Below are 25379 nucleotides of genomic sequence, written 5' to 3' on the forward strand. Positions count from 1 at the left end.
TACTCTGGTAAAAAGCCCCAAACCAGCAGTGGCCCATCTGGCTTTGTCCCCACTGCAGTCACCCATTTCTCTGCTTCCTCCTCTCTCCCAAGCCCACCAGCAACACCTGGAGTGGTGCTCCTGACACCTGGCAGAGCTCACCAGGCACAGGGTGGGTTATTGGCAGCACACGGGCCCCTCACCTCATTGTGCCTGACAGTGGGAAGGGAAATTCCACTTCCAGCACGTGTCTGGAGGATACACTGGAATTCCTTCTCCTGCCTTTGTCCACATTTCTAAGCAATGCTCTGCTAGGACCAGTCTTCCTTTTCCCCTTCCTTTAAACGATGCTATCTGCTGTGAATCTGTGGTCTGGAAATCCTCGAGGAGCACAAAGTCTACCTTGCAAAGTTTGGCTTGAGGAGACCAAGGGCCTGGTGTTGCTGTCATGCAAATGATAGGAAATCCTGCCATTGATGGGAATGGTTCCTGTGATGGGCTCAGCTCCATCAGCAGAATCCCCACTGGCACAGAGCTTTAGGCTGGCTTCTCCTTTCTATTTGTGGGATACTCGTCCCTCCACCTTCAGCCCTAGACCTGAACTCAGAAGAGATTCGCATTATCTTTCTGGCTTTTGCTGTCATTATCTTTCAGATATATATGGTCACTCTGCAAGAGAATCAATTTGCTCATGATCTTAAAGGCCTTTTCCAACTTTAACAATTCTGTGATTCTGCTAGGATTAGGCCAAGCAATCAATATTAGCAATAATGTATCAGAGTTTTGAACACGTCCTCTAGGAACCCAAACCTGCAATGAATTAGTGTATATTGGCTGTTTGCTCCGTGCTGTTAATTTAGGGGTTTAGGCTCTCATTAAAGCATAAACAATTATTGCACATTTTAGTCAGTGCACTCCACCTCAGACACTTAATCCAGCACACAAATTAAGAAGTGAGGGCAGAGAGCACAAGAGCTGGAATGCTTTTTGCAGTGGGTTCATTTTACAAAGATGAAAATGTGAACAGGACAGGGTCAGAGCTATCACAGAGCTCCATCCTCTGTAGCACCATTTAACAAACACCTTTGCTTTGTACCCTGGATTTTACCCAGCAGCAGCTTTGGTAAAAGTTTAGGATTAGAACAGATACCGAATTACTGAATTGCACTTGGACTTCAGTCCCAAACAGGAAGAAAGGGGAACATTTCCCTGTGGAATATATTGCCTCATTGCCCTGCTCTGAAGTGATGAGCTGCATCACCTGCCAAATATGGACTGACCTTCAGCTTCTTTAGATGAAGAGAAAGGGTTCATTCACACCAGAAAGGGGTTTTCAGTGGCCAGGATTAAAACGTGAGCTGTGGCAGAAATAAATGTTCCACTTACACAGCCTCTAAAGAGAAAGGTTCCACTTCATCTTAAGAAATATCTTTGTTAAATCACAACCACTCCCGCATGGAAGCAAATCCACACAGAAGAGAGTCCCACAATTTACAACAGCTTTCCTCATCTTTTTCAGCTTCCCTGTGTCTGAGGCCTGAATTTTCAGGCTCTCCAGCTTCCCTTTATCAGCACATTAAAGTGGAAATTTGCTTCCCTAGTTTTATTTTGATTTAAAGATGAAATTTTCCTGACAAGAGCTAAGCTGTAACGAAAACTATTGAAAGGCTCATTGTAAATTCACAAGAGCAGTATTAATATCATTTGCATCACTTCACAAACACGGAGATTATAACAATGGAAATGTTCCAGGAAAGGACTGTAACTATAGGGATGGACATAAAAGGTCTTAAAGTTAATTAAGCCTGGTCTACAAGTCTTGTTGGATAAGTGCAGGAAATAGAGAAGAATGAACAGACATTTGAATGAGATATTTGAAAAAGGGAAAAAAACACTGAACACTAAACAAAATCTATCCAGACACACCCTGGTTTTTTAGCCTCTTGCCCAGACAGAAAACAAGAGATTTATGTATATGTACATGCTTTCTTTATCTGCCACAACATTAATTTTCAGAGGAAATACTAATGCATTCAGTTACCCCAGAGAATACCCTGGACAAAGGAATGAGCACACAGAGCCAGCTGAGCACGGTTCCTCTGCTGCAGATTACTGTTAGTGCAATAAATATCAATTACTGTGACCTGGGCATGATGCTCCTGTTCCAGACAGATACTTTTGCTCTTGAGCTTTTGTTAAAGGAAAACATGGAGAGAAAAAATTTTATCTGCTGTAAACACAGCTACATTGTGCTTTTTAAAAAATCATATTTATTGCAAGTGGTTCCTCAAAGGAGAGGGACTTTTCCTTAATGAGGGGGACTCAGCTGGAGCTCTGTGCTAGGAGGCCTCTCTGATATCAAGGATTTATGTGGAAGCAAAGGGAAAGTGGAGAAAGCTCTTCAATACATTATTCTTATTTGTACCTTATTTTGTTTCAGCTTGGCCAAACTCTGAAACACCCTGAGGCAGCTTCAGCCTCTGGGAGCTGAGCTGACCAGGGGAAGCACAAGAACAGATCCAGTCTGAAAGGTGCACACAATTTACTGTAGGGAGCAAAGCTTCTGCTCAGAGAGGCTGGGGAAATCTTTTTAGTGATCACAAACACCTCCAAGATGCCCAAACTATTCCACTTCTGCACTGGAACGAGCAAGTAATTCTTGGAGGATTCTCTTGTCCTCCTGCTCCCCAAAAATCAAACAGCACGGGACTGTGGGGGATGCTGGGGATGAGGGGGCTCAGTGAGACACCTGCACCTCTCTCTGTCCCACTGGAGCCACCTCAGTTTGGGATAAGCAAAAGAAAACTGGCTCAGAGCAAGGGAGAACAAAGCTGGATCTACAGCCAGGTAAATATGTCACAGAGACTGACAGAGAGCCCCTTCCCAGGGGGAGTATACCCGATCATCTCTGAAATTTGCTTTTGGATACAAGGAAGGGAATAAGTTCTTTGCCTGTCTGTGACACTGGCACTTCATCACTATTTTCAGCATCTGTCTTTATCAATAATTAATCCAGATGGGAGGTATCTTCCTCTTAACTTTTTATCTTGGACAAGGAATCCAGAGGGGGAAATGTCTGCAGTTCCAAGCTATGCGTGCAGGGTTATCCCACCCATCTTATCAGCTCACTTCAGAGCAGAAGGGCTGCATTTAACCCAAAGTTAACCCCTCAGAATGGCTCTGGCTTCAACAGCATTTGGCAACTGTCATCACAAGACATGTGGCCAAGAATGTTTTCTGGCATTTGATTGTTTGTTTCACCCCTGAAACATTTGCAAAGTAAATAAATCATACCAGTCATAGGTACTGTGAGATTTCTGATCTTAAAAAATTGAATGCTCCAAACCAAGAGAGCTCAGAATCTGTGTGACACCATGATGATGAGGTGAGGATGTTCTGTACCAATCCCCAACCTCTGCCTGTGGGTTTGAGCATATTCCCTAAACACCAGAATACTCCTGCTCCTCACTCAGCCCTCATACACTTGCTGCCAGGGACCAGAAGCTGTAAAGAGCTACAGCAGAGTAGTTTGTGACCTTAAACTCCACGGGATCCATGCTGTCAACAGCCAAGGGAAAGCCAAAATTTTCTGTTTATGATAATATTTTTATTTGCTACAAAACAGCATCAAAAATTGGTTTAATAATTTAATCACAAATGACATCAAAATATTTCAGCAGCTGCATTTACACTGGGCACTGGGCTTAAGCACATTTTATCCCTTGTTATATTTTGTACTGACATATTTGTACATGAAGTAAAAGACTTTATGCATGGAAGGATTGGGCAATACCACTTCTTTAAGGGACTCTAATCCATGTTGGGAATACTTCAGGAAAAGCAAAGCATTATGTGACTATAGGAGAAAGGCCAGAGTCAGAACCCTTAAGCAGCCCCAGAATATTTCAGTGCTTCATGCATTGTATCTGTCCCATTTCAAACTGGTTCTCATCAGCTCTCAAGTGTCTCTACAGCTTCTGTGGTGACAATTAACATTATCATGAGAAATGAGCAAAGCCAGGGACTCTGCACCTGGCACGAGACATGATCTGCACACTGAGAGTGGGAAATGAGGAAGATTGCTTAACTCAGCTCAGACTGAGTGTGGCTCTGATGGACCTCCACATGTGTTTCTCTCCTGGGCAGAAGGTCAGCAGATTTACCAAGACTGGGGATTTCTTGCTGAACATACCAGCATGGTCACAGGAAAGCAGTCATCCCTTAAAACAACAATTAGCTGCATCACCAAACTGATGAGAAGAAATTCTATACTGTCACTGCTCATTTTAATGACTGCAAAGCATTGTTTTACCTCCATCACATCTGTCATCCACAGCAAACAACCCTCAGTTAAACTCTCATTTCAACAACAGAAGTCATTCAAGAATTATTAATTCAGCTAATCCAAAAATAGTGCTTCCTTAAGGTCCCTGAAAAGACCAGTCCAGTAACAGAAACATTAACATATATTTAATTTGCTTCTCAATTACTAGATTTACAAGAAAGAAACTCAGATAAAAACCAGGTTACTACAGATTGACAGGAAAATTATTTGATTAAAAATGAGAATAGGAATCAAAGCTTGTGCACGTGACCCAGAGGAGCAGCTCCTTGTGGGTGGCTCATTTTCCTGGGTAAGATTTTTGACATGACACAGAAAAATAAGTCCTAGATATTCTCGACTTATGTGGAAGTTGCAAACTTTTGTACAGACTCTCCAGGCCTTCTTTTATTAGATCATGTAGGGGTTCATTTCCACAAACAGAAGGGTTTCAGATCCCCAGATATGCTTAAACTAACCCTACCCAACAAAAGGCTACAGGTACCTAAAGAACACAGAACAACCAGGCACAACCTATCAGCCCATCTCTTCCAAATCTTCACAGGCAAAGAGATTCTTTGAGGTTTTCTTGAATTCTAACAGAAGCCAAATTCAGAGCTGATTCTGAGCTGTGCAGGTATTATGTAAAGGGAAATCAAGATCAAGGCCAAACAAATGTGTATTTGTGAACAGGAAATTGAATACACCAGCAACACACATTCAATAATTTTGTAACAAATCCATTCTTTATCAGATACGAGGCAGGTAGGAGCATAGACAGCACCCTCCAGACTGCAAATATGCTTTTGAAAGTTTTTTGAAGATGCACATTAAGAGAAGGTTAACTAGAAATTGAGAGAAACCAGCAGAGGTTAAAAATCCTTCCACCTTTGAGATTTTGGGCCTTAGTGCTTCACTGTCTGACAGGACTCTCTCAACTCAATCAGATTTATCAGCAAGGAACAAACAAGACCATCCTTCCTCACTCATTCTGTTTACAACCAATGTCTTCTTGGACCATACATTTCTTATTTTCAGCTCGCACTCTGCCTTCTCTCAGGATTCACTGCAGCACTTTAAACCAGCAGGTCACTCGCTAAAATGCAAGCAGGGGTGTCAGGATCGCTGGGAGGCTGGGGGTAGATTCATTTTTTGCTACTCACCCATCTTTAGGGCACAGATTGTCACTCACTAGCTTGGAGGGCGGCTTTTCTTCTTTCAAAAGAAAAAAAAAAAAAAAAGGATAAAAAAGGAAAAAAAGAAAAGAAATCCCACCAAACCAGGTCTTGCCTCTCTCATTTTTTCCCAGTTCTGTATCTGAGGTAACAGAAAGACTGGGAGCACAATTTGGCTGCCTTCTTTCCACCAAGGCAGTAAATCTTTAGTGTATACAGAGCAAGTATTTACAGGGCTTTTATAGCCAAATTTCTTAATTTCCAGAAGAGAAATCTGTCCTCGCTGAGGAGTCCATCCATCCATGACATGAAGTTGTATTGTGCATCATCCAGGAGAAACTTCCTGGTGAGCTGAATAGACAGGGAGAAAACCATAAATACACTTCCCCCAGGCCTACCAGAAATGTGGGGCTGAAATCACAAAGCGATTTCAGATTAGAATTAATTCTTTTTCCCTGGGGAAAAAAAAAAATAAAATAAAAGAGGAGCCAAAATCAGAAGTGCTGAATTATGTCCTCACCTGTGTTCATACACTGCTGCAGCATCCACACCAAGAACTGAGCAGCACCACGAGTGCTCTCACAACACTGCTATTTTTAAAGTAGCAAGTTTACTTAAGATATTGCTGAAGTGTCCATTCAAAGGTACTATCCCAAGCAGAAAAATGTCATTTTCCAATCAGTTTTCAGGCAGGCATTTGCACTCCAGATTGTTCAGTCATCAAAGTGGCTATTTACTTAAAGGTACAATCACTGCATATAAAATGGCACTTTAGAACCAGTTCCAGGCAGGCATTTGCACTCCAGACTGTTTAGTCATCAGTGGAAATCACTTCTCACATGCATAAAATCCACACAAGGACAATCAAAAATCCAACCCCAGGTAGTCAGGCACGAGGCCCGTTGAAATCAGCTCAGTAATCTGGAAGGGAACAAGCAGCACAATGTTCTCAGGAAAGGCCTATTTTGATTGCTGTGAGGGGACATGTGACAGACAAAGAGAAACACCGAGTTCTGCCCCGACAGAAATTACATCTGCAAATGCAAAAAAATAATTCATCTGAGTCAAACGTTGCACGATTCCCTTAGCCAGCTGGTTTCAGTGTCACTAAGGTTTGAGGACCTCCCCAGTTCCCATTGTCACTGGGTGCCCTGAGCTCCTGTCCCACAGGAGCCCCAGCAGCGCGGCACGACCACGGCTCAGCCCGCGGATGGAGGGGAACGGGACAGGTAACAACCTCACCTGGGCAGGGACCCCTTCTGCTGCTCCCCTGGGAGCCATGGGCACAGCCATGGGCACCAATCCCAACCTAACAACCTCACCTGGGAAGGGACACCTTCTGCTGCTCCCCTGGGAGCTGGGCACAGCCATGGGCACCAATCCCAACCTAACAACCTCACCTGGGAAGGGACACCTTCTGCTGCTCCCCTGGGAGCCATGGGCACAGCCATGGGCACCAATCCCAACCTAACAACCTCACCTGGGCAGGGACCCCTTCTGCTGCTCCCCTGGGAGCCATGGGCACAGCCATGGGCACCAATCCCAACCTAACAACCTCACCTGGGCAGGGACCCCTTCTGCTGCTCCCCTGGGAGCCATGGGCACAGCCATGGGCACCAATCCCAACCTAACAACCTCACCTGGGAAGGGACCCCTTCTGCTGCTCCCCTGGGAGCCATGGGCACAGCCATGGGCACCAATCCCAACCTAACAACCTCACCTGGGCAGGGACCCCTTCTGCTGCTCCCCTGGGAGCCATGGGCACCAGTTCTGAGCCGAGGGAACTGGGACAGCAAAACCTGAGACCATTGTCTCTCCTGTCCCTGGTCCCTGTCAGGACACCACAGACACGTTTCAGCCCTCTGTGCTTCCAGTGCCCCTTTTGGAAGGGATAATGCTTTTTATCTGCCTGCAGGGCTTTTCAGAGACGTGAGGAGCTTTATTAATCCAGGTTTGCACAGCCCTTTATGGCCCGTGAAAGGCAGCATTAAGAATTGCTAAGGCTATTTTCCTTTAATAATGTTCTGCATGCTCACCAAAGCTGCAGCACTGAAAAGAAAAAAGATCATTTATCCCCCTCCTGTGTTTGGTGTGTTAACTTTCTGTCTCTTAGGGCTCACTGCATTCACATATTTAGTTTTGGTCCTACCCATCATACAGATGGGAAATTAATGTTAAAATGGATTCTGTGTGGCCAGGCTGTTCGGAGGCATTCTGCTCCCTGAGACCAGGTCAGATTGTGCCCTCTGTATCTGCCATGGTTTCACTGAGCACAGCAATTTTGGAGGTGTTTAGATAGTGTATCAAAGAATATTTTTTGCATCTGAAAAATAATTTTTCAGTGCTGTCTACTCCAAGAAAGACTAATTTTTTCATATGGGGTTTTTCATTTTCACTTACATCATTCAGATTCCAATAAGTAAAAATAATCTTTCATTTCCAGCCTTTCTCACAGTCAGTTATGCAAATTATCTCAACAACATGGACATAACCCTTTTAAAATGTGTTTCTTTTCTTGTGTATGACAGCCACTTTTAGCAAATTTCTCTCTCAGGATGTTCATTATCACCACTCTACCACTATTTGGGTTTTTTGGATACTGAAAAATTCTCAAAGTTAAGCATAAGGTTTTAGTATGATCGACCAAAAAATTACATCATTTCAGAGGCAAGTGTCCCTCATTTCCTAAAATCTCTGTACAGAAGCCTGGTTTAACCTTTGTTTAACACACAAGCATAGAACAAATTTCTTTGCCAACTGAACTACCCTTGCATAAGCATTAATATACACTTTTAGAGTGAGAAGCAAACTAGGTGAGAGGCAAATACCAGAAAAAAACCAAAAAACCGTAAATGTTCATAAGAATATTTCATCCAATGTGGTTTCTTTACATGGAGACTGTATTTACATCAGCTGTTCATCACCTTTACAGTTGATTACTTGCCAAAAACCTGTAAAAGCAAATTTTAATTAGTATAGTATTGTCTGTATCTCCCCCCGACGTTTTTTTAATAATTACTCCCAGTCTGGAAGAAGAAACTGCACTATGTGAGTCATGTGTCACATAAATCACTTTGAATACCAGAATTTCTCAGTTAACTGTCTACAGTACCCTGCAGACCAAGAGTTATTTGCTAAAATAATTCAACACATAAAATGAATAATATGGGTGGGAAAACCCATCATTTGCTGGAAGAAAATTTAAGAGCAGAGACAGAAACTCAGCTGCTTGAATAAACCATTTCCTGCTAGCTTTCAGGAACATTTACGGTCCCTGATTAGGTTGAAAGAATCTGGAACTGTTGGGCTAATCAGGCAGCAACACAGGGATAACTGGGGGCTGTTGTGAGGGCAGAGCAGGGCAGGGACTCGTGGCAGCATCCAGGAGACCCACGTGCATTCCAAAGCTGTGCTGGAAGCCTGGGGGGTCACTGCTTGAAGGGATGCACCTGATTCCCTCCCCTCAGTCCTGGCTGTCCCAGCAGACACAGGAAGAAAGCAAAAGCTGATCCCTACCTGTAAATAATCCCTTGTTATCCTCCCTCAGAAACGTTCTCGCTTGTGGCTCCATGGGAATGCCTTCTCCTGCTCAGGCATGGGAATGACCCCTTCTGCTGCTGCCTCTGGCACTTCAAGTGAGAAGTGCTGGGAAGGAGAACTGTCATGGCCAGAAAAGAGAGAGCATTTAGTGCAGCTTGTCAAGAGCTGACAACCCTGGGACGCGGCATCCCCGGAACGCGGCCTTCCCACCAGGACAGAGCCCTTATCCCGCCACTGCTCCGCAGGGCCCCGCTCCGTACGTGCTGCCAGGGAGGAGCATTCCTCAACACTGGGAGGAATTCAGTGACAGGCTCAGCAAAGGCTGCCAGCTGCCAAATTTGGGAACAGGTGCATGGTGCCATGGAGGAAGTGTCCCCGGGGTCAGCCTGTCCTACGGGGCAAGGCACCTCCCATGTCCCTGGAGAAGAGGGAGCTCCAGTGTTCACTGTCATTTCCCCAAAATGAGCAGTTTGAAAGATGCCAGAGGTGAAGCAGAAATCAGTTTTTGCAAGAGGCTCTCCCACCTCCATCTGGGTTTGATCTGCAGTGCCAGAGGCAGCCAAGGTCCTCCAAACTACTGCCAAACGAGCCCTTCACTTACCAGGGAGGCTGGGCAAATATGAACAAGGAATCAATTAATGAGGAGTTAAAGGAATTGAAGACTCTTTATGATGCCTTTTCCTGGTCTTAAAATCAAAAGTCATACACGGTTAGAAGTGGAAAAGGGATTTTACCTTGGTATTTATTTTAAGGATCCTTAGGTGCACACGTCCAGGTCATATGCATCGAGATGCACCCCGCCGAGTCTATCTCTGTGTCCGCCTCTCCCCCCAACATTGGGTATAACATTATAGGTGTTACTAATTAGCAGATCTATCAAAGATTCCCCAATGAGAGGCTCAAGTGAGCCCCCCCTCCCCAGGGAACCTTCCCCTGGATGGTTCTATCTTGGTTTACAGAATGTGTTCTGGAGAGGACCTTGGGGTCTGGGGCACACTGATCCCTGGCTACGAAGCTTCTCAAATGTTGAGTCTCTTAGCTTAACAAACAAGTCCAAGAATGTAGGCAAAAAGCACTAGGAGTACAGAAGTTGTAAAAAGGTATAACAGGGGTATAAAAGAAAAGGCAAAAGTCTTCATGGCATCATTTAAAATCTACAAAGCCAAAGATGGACACGCTGAGTGAAAGGGGTAGCTAAAGTTTCAGCTGAAATGCACATATATCTAAATAATTCAGTCAGCACTTTCTGGTTTAAAACTTCCAAGCAGCAGCTCAGCACTACAGGAGAGCTCCACTCAGCACAGCAACAAGAGGAAAGGACTTTCAACACTCCAGTCTGTTCTTTGGCAGAACCACAGCCTGTGCTGGTTGGCATTGTCCAACTGGCTTCCTTTGGTTATCATGTTTTGTAGTTTTACAATGAAAGTCAGACCTAGGCAATCACAACAGAATCATATCACTGCCTTCCAGTTTCCAGTTATAAAACATTCATCATCACAAATAAAGCATAGAAAAACAGCTAAATCATACTCATTTTTCTAAAAGTATTCAGAGTCAAGCTAAGTGCATAGAATAGAAAAAAGTAGCTAAATCAAAAAGCTTTGTTTGAATCCAGAAAACTGTATTAAACACAGCTTATCTATTAAAAAGCAACTTCAAATCCACCTTATTCGGTCACTTCCTACACAGCCACAAAGGAGGAATGTTCCTCAGTTTATGTACAACAATGTGGGAGAGAGAACAGTAGAGGAAAGCAACATTTCATGGTAAATAAAATCTTTTTTACTGACAATGATGCTGCACCACCGGATAACACTGATTGCTTGGTTACCAAAGAGTAATTTTGGAAATGTCTCAGCACCTTCCTGATGAAAATATTAATTTAATCTCACATCTATCAACCTGTGTGATGCCAACTTCTCATCACAATTAACAGGTTTATTTTTGATGTGCATGCTGACAGCTCCTAAAAGCTAATGGAAAGTCATTTATGTGCAATTTGAAGTCTGATTACTTGAGTGTTAAAGTTCCCTGACAATCCTTTATATTGGGAACGGGAAATTTAGGAAGAAAATGAATCAGCTTTGATACATTAAAATAACTCCTCTGATAGGAAAGTCAGGCCTAAAGTTTGCTAATATTAATACAGGATGCAAAAATACAGTTTCACCTGAAAATCATTTCACAAATTATCATTTTGCAGATGTTAAAGCCTGAGAACAGGGGATAAAGGAACTTTATGTGAGTCTCCAAAAGTTTCAGAAGACAAGGAGTTGAATCAATAGATGAGCTCTTAAGGAAAGATAATTTGCTGTATTGTACTTGGAATTGATTGAAAATTTCACACGAATCACTTTCTCCACCAAAAAAAAAAAAAAAAACCACCAGATTTTATTCTACATCAATATTTTCCATATGAAGATATTGACTACAGCATATTTTGTGTTGGGGCATGTCAAAACACTGCATTTGGGTTTCTCAAGCCTGAATGTTTCATTTCAAGTGGAGTTAACTCAAGCTCAGCCATGGTGCCAGGGGCTGCCCTGTCCTTGTGTGCAGGGGGGACCCCAGCTCTGAATCTGCTCCTCAGGGCAATGACAGTCACTCAGGGGGATGCTGGCCTTCATACCAACATTCAAAACTCACTTTTTATTGAATTGAAATACTTTGTGTTGGTTTTTACAGCTGTCATCCAGCTAAAACTGCTTCATAGAAGGAAGAAGCCTTCAAATTTTGATGCTGAGGCAAATGAAAAGAAACAAAGAGATCAAACTTCCCTACAGAAGGAATGTCCATTTGCACCTCTATGTGTGCTCCCTCTGCTTAATCTGATTCTGTTATTTATATTTTTGCATTTCTATATTACTTTCCAGGCTACAGAAGAAGATGAGCCACTTTATTCTACTTTTCTCATTGTTCCTGGCTCCAGCATTTGCTGATGGAGGAAGCCAGAAATCAACCCAAAACCTTTGTTCAAACGATGTCAGCCACAAGCGCCAGAAGAGAGACTGGATATGGAACCAAATGCACATCAAGGAAGAGATTGATACACCTTTGCCACACCATGTTGGCAAGGTAAGCAGCAGCCTGTGAGCGATGAGTGACTGAAAATAGCAAACAAGAATCCTGAAAAATGTTATTTGTTTGCAGTCTGGGCAGGAGAGATGAAAAGGAAATAGAAATGGGACTTAATACCTACATATTAACATGTTAAAATCTTCAAAATGTGGGTAAAGAGTAAATGAAAAACAGTATCAAAGGGATTTTAATTCCTTTGAAGAATACAAATAAATTTAAGGGAATGGCAGGTCTGGAGATGCCACAATGTGGGAACAGCCACGCTACCTGCAGGTGTATGATTAGGAAGGAAGTCTGGTGCCTGATACATGTCAGTATTTTTCTGGAAGCACAAGATTCTTTCAGAAACCTCAGAGATCAGCAAATAAAATGTATGTATTAAAAAACACACAGTTCCATCTCTCAGCTTGGACACCAAACACGAGTGCTATGTTTCGAAATACTGTTACACAATCAAAAATATTGTTGCACAAAGCAAAAGCAAATCATTTTTAAAAATACTAACAAGCACTGACCTGCTTGCAAACTCATTTTCTTCAGGGCAGTGCTCATAAAAGCCTGTTATTAACTGCATATCACCCAGGAAAAGTTCTCCCAATCTAGTCTTTCAAAGTGATGCACTGTGACACTGCAGATAAATGCAGCTGAACGTTTTCCTGCCCCGTACAACACTCACATCTGTCAGGGCTGTCTCAGCAAAGTCAAACAGGCCTTGCTGGCTGCTCTTGGCTGCCAGAAAGCACCACAGAGAAAGCAAAGAGGCCACAGGGTCCTCTCAGCTACCACAGGGCATCTCTGTTTCATTTCAGACCAATTCAGCCCCAGACTGAGGAGCAGCTTCTATTCCTGGAGCTGTCCTAAATAAGATTAATTCCCTTTGTACAACTCCGGGGTGTTTCAACAATCTCCTGCTTGCTCCTGCCGTGGCTGCTCGGTGCATCTGCAGCACTGAGCCCTTGATAAACCCTTTAAAGAAAGGCCCCGGGAGCAGCATGGCAGGGCTGAGTGACAGCTGCAGGAACGTGCTGACACATTCGGATTTTATCGTGCACCACCTTGCTGCTTTCCTTTGTGTGCTCATCCTCAGCACCAGAAAAGGCATTCTGAGAAGTTTGTACTTTTTGCACTGAACAGGTACATAAAAACTGAGAAAGAAGTCACTGACTAGCCCATCCTTGAGACAGGGGTGAGGTTATTTCTCATGTGACATCTCCAGAGTTGTGAACTGCTCTCCAGCAGCCCCAGCAGACAGAAGCATGATTGAGGAGTGAGGGGTGGAAATATTAATGACACAATTCAAAAGAGAAAAACGAAATTATAACAATGCTCAACAGTAAATGACAGCTAGAGGATAAATCAAATCCTGAATACACAACAGGTGACATTGATGATAACATCGGTAACAAAAGGCTAGAAATACTTGGTCAAACCCAGCAATCCTTGATAATTAGCTGGCTGAAATAAGAATTCTGATATAGTGCATGGAAAATTGTGGTTTAAATCATCTCTCAGTGTCCCTGGATGCGTGAGGGTATAGAAAGGGAAGCATCATCACATTATCTGCAGATCAAGTAGTGTGCAAAAGCATTTATAATTGGATTAAATTATATTCTAAAACAGATTATTGTTCATTCCTCTTATTCCATCCTTTTCTCATTGCATATAACCTTAAATTTTAAAATCTATGGGGTGGAAATGTAACCTTCCTGTCAGTCCATGAGGCTGAAGACTGCCTATTAAACGACTGCATGTGACTGAGCTGTGGCAGGAATTCTGCTAAGTGCTAAGGAATAGAGGCTAATGCTGAATAGTGTCAGGAGTTGTGAATACAGATTTGTTCCTGTAATCCTGTGGAACTGAGCAAAAACCCCTGGCAGGTTCAGAAAGTTGCAAACAAGAGCAACTCAAACTGAACCGTAGCTCACATTTAGACATAATGAAGTTAATTATCTGTAAGTGTTGGCTGCATGAACAATTTATATCTTTAGGAAATATGAGATATTATTTTAAAAAAAGCTTTTTTCTATATACACCAGCAAGTTTCAGTGTGAATGCAAGTGCCATCCTATAACCCCAGATGCTGCTGTGGTGCTGTTCAGTGATGCCCCAGCTGACAGCAAAAGTCCTGAGGGCTGCTCTGGTTCCCAATGGGATGAAGAATTCCTGACTGTATGAATCCTCTGGGAGAAAGTGCTGCATCGAGCTGCCAAGCCCCACCCTTATCTCTATGAATTACACTTTCCTTCCAGATCACATCCAGTGTAAGGAACAACAACGCCAAGTACATCATAGAGGGTGAATATGCCAACACCATTTTCAAGGTGGAGGAGACCAGTGGGGACGTCTACGCCTTCGAGAGGCTGGACAGGGAGAAGAAGGCAGAGTATGAGCTGACAGCCCTCATTATTGACAGAACAAACAACAGGTCACTGGAACGCCCCTCCAAATTCATCATCAAGGTGTATGATATCAACGACAATGCCCCTGTGTTTGTACAAAAGGTGTTCAATGGATCTGTCCCAGAAATGTCACCAGTAGGTATGTCCTCCCTCACTCATCTCCCTCCATGGCTGGGGTTAAAAAGTAGAATTTATACTAAATATGCAGCTTGAAAATCCTTTTCTAGGAACCTCAGTCACCAAAGTGACAGCTGTGGATGCTGATGACCCAACAGTGTCAGGTCATGCCACAGTGACCTACCAAGTCACTAAAGGAGGCGAATATTTCACCATTGATGACTCTGGTAAGTCAGACACACAAATGTCCTTACACTTTGTCCTTACCCTACCCTTTGAAGAAAACGCAGTTTTAAGCCTTTTTCATTCTGGAAAAGAGAAATAGTAATTCAAAAATATAATTTTAAACATGATTTAGAAAAGTTTTGCATTCACACTCCGCAGTGCCACAGTCCCCATCTGGAAATGAACTAATAAAATCAGGAAATCAACTGCCATGAACATGAGAAGATAAAAGGTCATTTTTTTCCCACTTACAGAGAGATTGACCAGGAGCAAAGATGAGTTCATGTTTTCAATTCAGCATAGATACTGTTCCTGTGACTAAACAGGAAAAGGGAATACACAGATTCTGAAGCAGCATTCAATAATCAATAATCATTTGCTTTCCTAAACTTTCTAGATTAAATTTTGTCCAGTTTTAAAACCAATGTCAGTATCTCTTGTAACCACACTAGTCTGCTAGAGCAAAGAACGCAGGTAAAGAGGTTAAAGATCTGTTGAAAGGAATATTCTGCAATAATTCTCCTAAATATTCCATCATGCAGAAAAATTTCTAACATTTCTTGAAAAATACCCCTGAATGTGTGGCATAAGATAAAAATCTGCTGTCAAAATTGAAGAGATGTTGGATGTGCTGCGAAATCTAATTGTATTCCATGTTATTTTTTCACAGGAGTGATTTATACAAAAGAGCCTAATTTAGACAGAGAGACTAAATCAACGTACGAGATTGTTGTTCAAGCCAAAGATGCTCCGGGGTTTTCTGGGGATTCCAGCACAGCCACAGTGATCATCACTCTGTCCGACATCAACGACAACTTCCCAGTGTTCAAACACTGTGAGTGTCACACGGGCTCTGAACCTCTTGGAAACCAGGGGCTGACACAAGCACAACGAGTTTAGGTCACAGTCCAGCACAACTCACCTTTCCTTTAAAGTGGCCAAAAGAGCTTTACGTGTTCATGTTCTTCCATGCTTCAGCCACAGCCACTTTTCCTGGGCGATGCACACCTAGAGCAGAAAACAAAAATCAATATTGATTTCATCACTTTGCTAAAGATCTTGACTATTTGGGGTATTATTTATACTTTTACATGTCTTAGAGATATGCAATGCTGAATTCTCAATGAAATATTTCTCTGTGCATCTATCAAGTAAGACCATTTTTAACTAAGTTCTAACTTCCATGTACACACTCCTTATGTCTTTTTCTGTTTTTTTAACAGCGTCTTTTCACTTTAAAGTTCCTGAAAACATTTCAGTGGGAGGAGAAGTTGGCAGAGTCAAAGTAGAAGATATTGATGAACCACAACACAGAAATACAAGATACAGCTTTATCCAAGGAGAGTTCAGGGACACCTTTGACATTGTAGCCAATCCATACACAAATGAAGGAATCATTAGGCCAAAGAAGGTACTTTTCCCTGTAACAAAGATGATTATTGTGGTTTTCCATGTGTAATGTAGTGGTTTTGGTTTAGGACTAGCAGCAGGAAAAAATGGAAATGCATGAAAGTCAGCATGAAATATACTGATCCTGAACACCAGCTCTCCAAGCTCTGGGAGAAGAAGAGCTGGTGATTTCTAGTCCTTTTCAACCTCTAGACCTGAAAAATTCCAGAATTACTGCAGAGTGCAGCGGGGGCTGTGTCAGATATTCAGGTTACGCACTATGGGCTCCTCGCACACTTCAAGTGGTTAGATGCTTCAAAGAGGCAGAGATTTAAGAGTTGAACCCACTGGCCAAGTCACAGAATCCTTCCCTTCTGCAGCCCATGTGAAACCAAAGTAGAAAATGTGAATGAGTCCACCCGACCTCTTTTCTAAGACCCCTTTGCAGTTTGGCATTTGCTCCAGTCTGAGCCACAGCTCCCTTACCTTCCCCAGGGTGTTTTCAGAGCTTCCCCACTAATTTCTTCTAAGTCTTTAAGTCTCTCCAAAGCCTTTATTAGGGTTTGATTCTCTGTTCTTTTTAAATTCTCAAACCCGCTTGATTTGTACCAAGGGACTGCTGCAGAGCATTGCCAAACCAAGACTTCATTGATTTCATTGACTTGCTGTTAAAAGAAAAAGAGGAGAGAGGACTATGAATCAGCTCCTGTAATCCTCAGATTGACAGGAATGTGTTTTTCCCTTCCAAATGTCTCTCTGTAACTGCTAAGACTAGAAATGTCATTAAGAAGAGAAAACTTTCAGGAAAAACAGTACCAGGTATTTCAAGGCAGTAAAATCCTTGGCTGTGGTCACACTGGGTATGAGCAGCTTTCCTTCACCCGGTGCAGCTCTTCCCCTGGCCTTCCCAGGACCTGGGGAGTGCCTGCCCAGAGGAGGAGCAGTCACAGACCCCACACACACTCCCTGAGTGATTTGGATCCAGCTCTTCCTTCAACACTTAGTGGGCAAAGTTCACCACCCTGTTTTGCAATGTGATTTTGGCCGTGCACGTCGTAATTTTAAATATGCAGCCATGTGAGATAAAATGTCAGCTGCTGGATACGTCTCATCACTTCCCTTTGCAGCATCTACTGAAGAGAAAAACAAGAGTCACCATAACTGCTGTGTATCTCAGTGCTTTTAGAATCTCAGGTGGTAGAACAGAGGAAACTTTGAAAGGTGCATTTCTTACTGCCCAAGCTCCTGGCCTTCCTCCCATTGTGTTATTCCTTTTATAATCTCAGGCAAGGGGAAAAACAGGGAAGAGGATGTCATTCATCACTAAATGCCCCAGCTGTCAGTCAGTGCAGATCTGCAATCTGCCTTGAATGCTTTCAGAACACAAAGCTTAGCCAGGAGGAGAACCTCTTCCCCAGCCTTTGGGGGACAGGAGCTAACCAAATTTTGGTAGTCACAGCATTATAAAAAGAAAATTATTTAACCCAAGAGTTACTTGCTGAACTTAAACTACTGGATGAATCTGTTCCACACCAGAGGTAGTTTGAGCCACACTATGACAGAGTTCAGCTGGGAAATGCTCCCCCACGGGTCCAGCCAAGATGCAATTTGGTAACATTGCCAAGCATGAAATAGAGCACAGATCTTAAATCCACACAGAGAGCCAATGGAAAGTGTGCTTAGACATCGCCAATGGAAGATTATCTGTAACTGTCTTTTGTTTTAGCCCCTGGACTTCGAAACAGTAGCAGAATACAGGTTTAGCATTGAAGCAACAGACCCCACCGTTAACCTTCGCCATTTCAAACCCGGCAACCCCCGGAGCATCTCCAGAGTCACCATCGAAGTCACCGATGTGGATGAGCCTCCTGTCTTTACTAAACTCCCATATGAATTTAAAGTGAGGGAAAACCATGCAGAAGTAAAAACACTTGGTTCCGTTCATGCAGAGGACCCCGATGCTGCTAAACGGAAAATCAGGTAAGACAACACCAGCTTCAGCAATTCTGTTTAAAAGTGCAGAATTCATTAATGACACCAAGAATTTGAGAAAGAATCAAGACTTTGGCCCTATTTTTCAGAATCTGCATGCCAAACAAAACAAAAAAATCCAAGCTGATTTTTCAGCCCTGCAGCCATGGATATATATGGTCACCAAAAGCTGAACATAAATTACATTTACCCATGTAATTACCACATGGTGTTACTGATAAAACATTTTCATATTTAGGGAAAAAATATAATCCTGGATATTTTTACATGGCTATAATTTATTGTTATATTTTTTATTGTAAGAGCTCTCCCAAGCATGTGCTTAGAGAAGGAAATAGACTTCTGAAAGAGCAAAGTACAATAATCTGGAAACTCCTCGGACGGGTGTATTTCAGTCTCACAGCTTGCATAGTTTTAGGAAAAACTTCTCAGCCCTCCTGGTCAAGATATTAATGTAATTTCACACAAGAACTCTCTGACCTTCCTCTGAGAAGAAATGATGTGAAACACAGCATTACCAGCCTTGCATTGACATATCTTGTTTTAAACAAAAAACAGATATATTCAGCGTAGAGCTAGCCCTAATGGAGACTACGTCAGAGTATCCAATAATGGAGTTATTCAGCTTCCCAAGCCTCTGGACAGAGAATTCAGCTCCTCATACAACATCACTGTAGCAGCTGTGGAGATCCTTGAAGATGGTAAGTGCCACCCATTTCCCAGTTTGAAAGAAATCTGGGTACACCTTTCCAGCAGGGCCGCAGCTTATCAAAAATGAAAGGCACAACCTGACAGGCTGTTCCTCTTGAATGAAGGGGGGGCTTCAAGGTTTGCATAATCATCTTCCAAATCAAACAAATCCCTACAAATAGGTCAAAGATCTTTTTAAGATTTGGCCCCTGGCTTTGCTCAGCTCCAGGGAGTGGGGGAGGCCAGTCCCCACTTGGTTTGATATTTAATAATACAGACATGGCCTGTTCTGTCCATGGTGGTTTAGTGGCAGAGAACGATGCTCAATCCATCACCGTGCAGTGGGAAGAATCAGGAAGCCATAAGCTACTGTCATTTTATTCCTCAAAGACCCTTGATGATTTACCCATTAGGAGAGATTTTAGGAAAATAACTTAATCTCAGAGGAAAAGTTTAAATTATGATGGAGCTAGAAATTCTTCCTCATGTGGAAGGCACAGAAGTGGGCACAAAGTGTGGGAAGCCAGCACTGGGAGTCCAGACTTGTGAGACTTGTACCCTTCTTGTCATTCCAGGCCGTCTTTCCGACAGAGAGTCACATGCCCACGTTCACGTCATAGTTGATGACGTAAATGACAATGCTCCAGAACTTGTTTCTCCCGAGGAACCCCGAGTGTGTGAAAATGCTGCACCAGGAAAGGTGAGACAGGGAGAGTTTTTCCCTGAGACCTGAATTACTGCTTGCAAGCTCAAGCGAAAGATGTCTTTTAATGAAAGTGAGTCTCAGTTTTCATGCCAAAGCACCTGATCATTTCACTGATTTCCAAACCATCAGTGGTCAGGAATATCTCTCAAGGACATTACCCTGTTGGAATGTTGACTTTTATCTGCTTGCACACATGGGCTGCACTGCTCCTCTCCCCCCAGGCTCTCACGTCTGTGTATTAACAGTTGAGCCATGAAGGACAGCCAAGCTTTGCACAGCAAAAATCAGCAACTCAGTTCCATCACACAAATGCTCATATGTGATACTGAGATGGAAACCATTTCAAACTTGTAAGAGAAACATTGCTGCATGGAACTTTATTTTGTGGTCACAGAGTGCATGGATGTGCACACACAAAATGTGTTAGTACTTGGCACAAATAGTGTCAGTATTTTGGATGTACCTGTTTGGCCACAAGCGTTCAGCCCAGACTGTAATATTTGTTTAGTTAAGATACTTTGTGTCATGGTTTAGGAATGGTACTCCCCAGTTTAGTGTTCCCACTGAACTCCAAACCACACACCACTCACTCCCCCGCCTTTTCCACTGCAGCAGGATGGAGAGGAGAACTGGAGGCACCAAAGTTAAAGATCATGGGCTGAGATAAGAACAACTTACTGGAAACGGGAGTGAGATAAGAAAATGAGCAGTAATAGCAACAATATAAATAACAAAAAATAAATATAGAAAAAAATAGAGAGAGTGTGGAGCAGCAACGCCACCCAAGCTGCTCCCTCTGGCTCAGCACCAGCATTATCCCACCACTCCCTCCACCACACTTGCTCGAACAGAAGGAACCCCTCTCCCAGGAAGAGAGTCCCTTTCCCCTCCCAGTAATGACATGAGATGGTCTAGAATAACCTCTGTGCCCCCTCCCAGCTACTGAAAAAAAAATTAGCTCTTTCCTAGCTGGAACCAGGACACTCTGTCGCTGCCTAGACTCTCTGATAGAGCACACAAGGTGTTAATTTCACCTTTAGTTTAATTTTTAAAATACCTTTGGGACATAATCAGACACATTTTTTATATTGTATACATCTAATCTACATCAGGTTGAGGATTTCAAAACCCAAGCATGTCCTTCAGGCGTGGCAGTCTTAGTGGTATTCCACAAATGACAGTCACACCTCAAAGTAGGCTGAGCACTTGAGAAGACACCATCTTAGACATTTCCACAAGCCATATGTCTTTGAGCATGAGGCTTTTTTCGTGCCTTCATTACACAAAATTCGAAGAGGCAAAACTGGTCTCTTTGAAGACCCACAAAGAAAATGCTTGCCTTGAAAAAACTTTAAGAGGAGCATCCTGAGATACCTGTGTCCTGCCCTTTACTGAAGGGTTACACAGGACACACAGCTCAGCTGAAACACTCCACAGGTTTTATCACTGGAGGCAATGTGCACTGAAAACCGTGACCTCTTCCATCCTTGTAGGTGATCGTCAGGATTTCAGCTGTTGACAAGGATGAGACATCACCCAGAGGTTTCTTCAGATACCTACTGGCCACAGAAGATAGCAACTTCTCCCTGGCTGAGAACTACGGTAGTGTATCCCTGCAATGCCTTTCCTAGCTGCTCAGACTGGGACCCTGGCACTCAGGGAAGAAAAGCTGTAGCACTGACCTGTGGTTAGTCTAGCTGAGCTCAGTAACTCTTTTATTTTTAAAGGCTTAACATACTGAAATAAAAGGTGTTTGTTGCCACCGAAGTTTCACTGGGCTCCCGAAAGGCTGGGACTGTCTGAGGGGAAGAGGCACCAACTGACAGGAAATCTGTGAGGACAATCTGGTAGAGATTATCACTAAATGGGATGTCATTACTCCTTCCAGATAACACCGCTAACATCACTGTCAAATACGGGCAGTTTAATCGGGAACTTGCCAAATTCCACTACCTGCCTGTCCTCATCTCAGACAACGGCGACCCTGACCTCACCAGCACAAACACTCTTGTCATCAGTGTCTGCAAGTGCAACGAGAAAGGCAACTTCACTTTCTGTGAGGAGAGGGCAAAGCAGGTCGGCGTCAGCATACAAGCACTGGTGGCAATTTTTGTCTGCATCTTCACAATCATTGGTGAGTATCTGACTTTTGGAATGTTCTTTGCACTACAATGTGAGGATTGTTGTGTTCTTTCTTTAGCTGAGATCCACAAAAGCTTTGCAGCTATGAAAAGGTCAGAAAGCCAGCTATGCTGTACCTATTTGATTCATCTCATGTGCTCTTCCCCTCTGGCCTGTTAGCACAGCTTCTCACTCCTCTGGACAGGCTGAGTCCCTGGAGAAGTTATTGCACACATGTATAATACACTTGATTTACGGGTACCAGCCTCACACACAGCTATAAAACTGTCAATTTGGGCTGGGGCAATAACAACAGGATTACTGTTTCCTATGGCAGAACTGGTCTGGAAGCCCTTTAAGCAGAACATAAATACATCTGTAACAAATCAGCAGGCCAGTACCTGTTTGCTGTATTTGAAATCTATCACAGACAGGGCTCAGCACTTTTTTCTTGTCTGAGAGCTGGCCTGCTTTGCAAGTACCACATAAGTAGCATCTGATGCTCGGCATTAAGAGATTTACCAGTTCAAGGCAGTAGTTGATTCAATGACCTTGTGACACCATGCATTTGTACTTGTAATTCCAGTTCAAGAGTCAGGTGGACAATTCCTGTCTGAACTGAACTCCTTCAACTAATCCTACAGTGAAATAGAAATTTTAACTTTTTTTTTGGTAAATACATGTTAAAAAACACTCCAAAAAAAAAAAAAACCACTTCAGACTGTGTTACGTATTTTAAATTCAATTTTAGTGTCTTACTTCTCTATTCACACGCGCTCATCTAAGTTTCCTTTGCAGTAATTGCATTGCTGATCCTGCTAAGAAAGAGGCACAAGAAGGATCTGAGCGGCCTCGGGAGGAACGTGGCAGAGATCCACGAGCAGCTGGTCACCTACGACGAGGAGGGAGGTGGTGAGATGGACACCACCAGCTACGACGTGTCCGTGCTCAACTCCGTCCGCAAGAACGGCCTGAAGGCGGAAGCCGCTCCCTCTCTGTACGCACAGGTCCAGAAGCCCCCTGAAAACATCACCCCTGGAGCTGGGGGGATGGAGATGATGATCGAGGTGAAGAAGGATGAGGCTGACAATGACAGGGATTTGCTGCCCTACGACACTCTGCACATCTACGGCTACGAAGGCGCCGAGTCCATCGCGGAGTCCCTCAGCTCTCTGGGCTCGGGCTCCTCAGACTCAGACATTGATTATGACTTTCTCAACGACTGGGGACCCAGGTTCAAGATGCTGGCTGAGCTCTATGGATCAGAACCAAGTGAAGATTTTGTGTATTAAGTTCAAACTAGCCATGAATTTTCTCCCTCCTGCTACAGATAGACCCCAAGAGACTGCCAGTGGCCAAAGAGGAACTCACAGTTCTTCCCTCAAGCCGTAGTAGGATTTCAAACAGGCACGGAAAAAACCTGCAGTAGGGTTAAAAAGACACGCAGAGACCACCTTCATTAACTTCCCCCAGCACTACCATCCTTGCTAACATTCATTTTTTCCCCCAAAATTGCTGCTCATGGGCCTGCTCAACTCTTCCAGGACACACTTCCTCTCCCCATCTTCCCCACTTTTCCTGGTTTTGTCCCCTTTTTCACCCTCATTCCTCTCCTCCTGTGCTGTTTCCATCCCCATGATCCAAGGTCACCCTCCACTGGGAGAGTGGCGTTGAGAAGGGATGTTTTAACCCCCCTGGATCTCCAGCTGGCTGCTTTGCCTGCCCCTCTTGCAACATCTTTATTGATATTCTACATTCATGCTTACCCAGTAGAGAAGAGGAACATATGGTCTATCACTTAATATTAGAAATTACTCCATCACTTTCAAAAAGAAGCATGATTTTTTCTTTCTTTCCATTCTATTAATTATTTTTGCTTTATAGCCTTCTACTACATCTATGAGTTACTCAAGATAAAATTAGACAGGATTTTTAGACACACAATCTGGTTTCATCTATCATTTTTAACAGCCTGATGATGATTTCAGGCACATTTCTGGCATGCTAGAATTTGCTCTAGCTAGCAGCAAAATTATTTTTTCTCTCTGTAAATAGGATCTCAGTGTTACTCAATGGAACATATCCTTCAGGGAAGGAAATGTGGAGATCAGGGGAATGTTAAGACTCCAACACTAAATCTCTCTAGACGGAAACATAGGTCTCTCTAGATTTCTAAAGATGTTGAATAAGGGGTTTATTCAGCATTATTAAAGCAATAGCATTTTTTCAGGGACAAAACAATGAAGGGCCTCATTACTGTGAAACTGTTGTGCTTTTTTTCTTAGCAGGTACTGTAGAAGGAGTATTTTCCACCTAGGAAAATATTGTAGACTCCCAAACCAGAATGCTACACACCCACACACTCAGCTGCATAAAAGCACCACAAATGTAAGGCAGGTTTGGAGCTGCAGCCACCAAGTTCCTGGTAAGGGACCGTGTTCAGTTTCCCACCTGGTGAAGAGCCACAGAATGACCAGAATGAAACTTCCCACATGGGAAGTTACCCGGCCCAGTACATTTTGGGAAAAGTGGGTCCCTTAGGACCATGGCCTGTCTCTGGCTTCCAGCAGTGCAGAGTCCTGTTCTCTCCAACAGGAACAGAGCCCTACTGCACAGATCCTCCACTGTGCAGGATCTGTGCTGGAGCTGTATGTATTAGTTTAGTTGATTTGATTATTTAAATCTGGTAGCTAACCAAATAATACTAAATCTTTTTTTTTTTCTCTTTTTTCTTAAACCAGTATGGTGGAACCTCACTAATTTGCTTTTTACTTGTTCACGTCATCTCTAATTCACACTCCCTTCCCCCAAAATGTTTTCTTGGCAGGAAATAGCAATGCTCTCACATCACTCCTCACTGCTGTAAAAAGTTGCCCAACACAATACTTGGCTGGACACTGATGCAACATCAACAATGTAATCACCCAACTTTTCAAATAGCAACTAAAGGAAAACTGAGGAGAAATCTGTCCATCAGTCAAATCAGCTTTGGATCCCGTCCTTTATTCTTAGAAAGTACATTTTGGGATAACAGCCTTGGTTTTATTTTGGATGTGTTCATTCTTTTTTGCTTAATCCAGCCAGCAGTATGTACTGTAGGGGTTCCACGTTTGTGTATTATAAAAAATGCTAACTAATAATACTTACAGTTGTAGGATTTTGTCAGTACCTGTGGTATTGGCTATCAGCAGGTAATGTTAGTTATGAAATTATTTAGTGCAGTAAGTCAAGTACTTTGGTAAGTATCAGCCAGATTGTATGACCTGGAATTGCTGTTTTTAAGCCTGATTTTTTAAAGTTATTTTAAGGAACACTGTATCCATTTCCAATGTATATGATGTTTGCACTGGACAGTTTCTTTTTATACTCCTGTACTGTATTATGTTGTTTTTTTACTACATAAAAGCCAGCCTCAAGTTTGGGTTTTCTGTGCATTAATGAGTTCCACCCAGAAGACAATATCAGGCTTTGTGCCGCTGTGACCTCAACCATAAAAACACTCTTAAGTGAACCCAGACTAGGCCTCAACTCACCAAAGAACTCTCTGTAAAAGCAGTTTTTTCCCTCTCCTCGCACAGCTGTTGGTAAAGCCCCGGGTAAGGGACAGAAAAGCCCCAGCAATGCAGCTGGGAAGGTTGAACCCTCTG

The 25379-nt window shown here is 43.1% G+C and overlaps 1 protein-coding gene across 3 annotated transcripts in view; it reads left to right on the plus strand.

Annotated features, from left to right (window-relative positions):
* CDH5 (cadherin 5) overlaps positions 1-25153 on the plus strand; it is a 29711-nt gene extending 4558 nt beyond the window's left edge. Inside the window, exons 1-12 of one of the 3 annotated variants that reach the window (XM_019284254.3) lie at positions 6576-6704; positions 11889-12090; positions 14343-14631; positions 14720-14836; positions 15505-15669; positions 16058-16245; positions 17950-18203; positions 18774-18916; positions 19481-19605; positions 21105-21213; positions 21500-21745; positions 22519-25153. In XM_019284254.3, coding sequence (XP_019139799.1) covers positions 11902-12090; positions 14343-14631; positions 14720-14836; positions 15505-15669; positions 16058-16245; positions 17950-18203; positions 18774-18916; positions 19481-19605; positions 21105-21213; positions 21500-21745; positions 22519-23024 — 2331 coding nt within the window. In that variant the 5' untranslated portion in view covers positions 6576-6704; positions 11889-11901 and the 3' untranslated portion in view covers positions 23025-25153. Of the gene's footprint in view, positions 1-6575; positions 6705-11888; positions 12091-14342; positions 14632-14719; positions 14837-15504; positions 15670-16057; positions 16246-17949; positions 18204-18773; positions 18917-19480; positions 19606-21104; positions 21214-21499; positions 21746-22518 lie in introns of those variants that run through there. The other 2 variants (XM_019284253.3, XM_010396507.4) reach the window with 2 other exon arrangements.
* Positions 25154-25379: the final 226 nt, after the last annotated feature.

The sequence above is a fragment of the Corvus cornix genome, chromosome 11, assembly GCF_000738735.6.
Source record: "Corvus cornix cornix isolate S_Up_H32 chromosome 11, ASM73873v5, whole genome shotgun sequence".
Taxonomy (NCBI): Eukaryota; Metazoa; Chordata; class Aves; order Passeriformes; family Corvidae; genus Corvus; species Corvus cornix.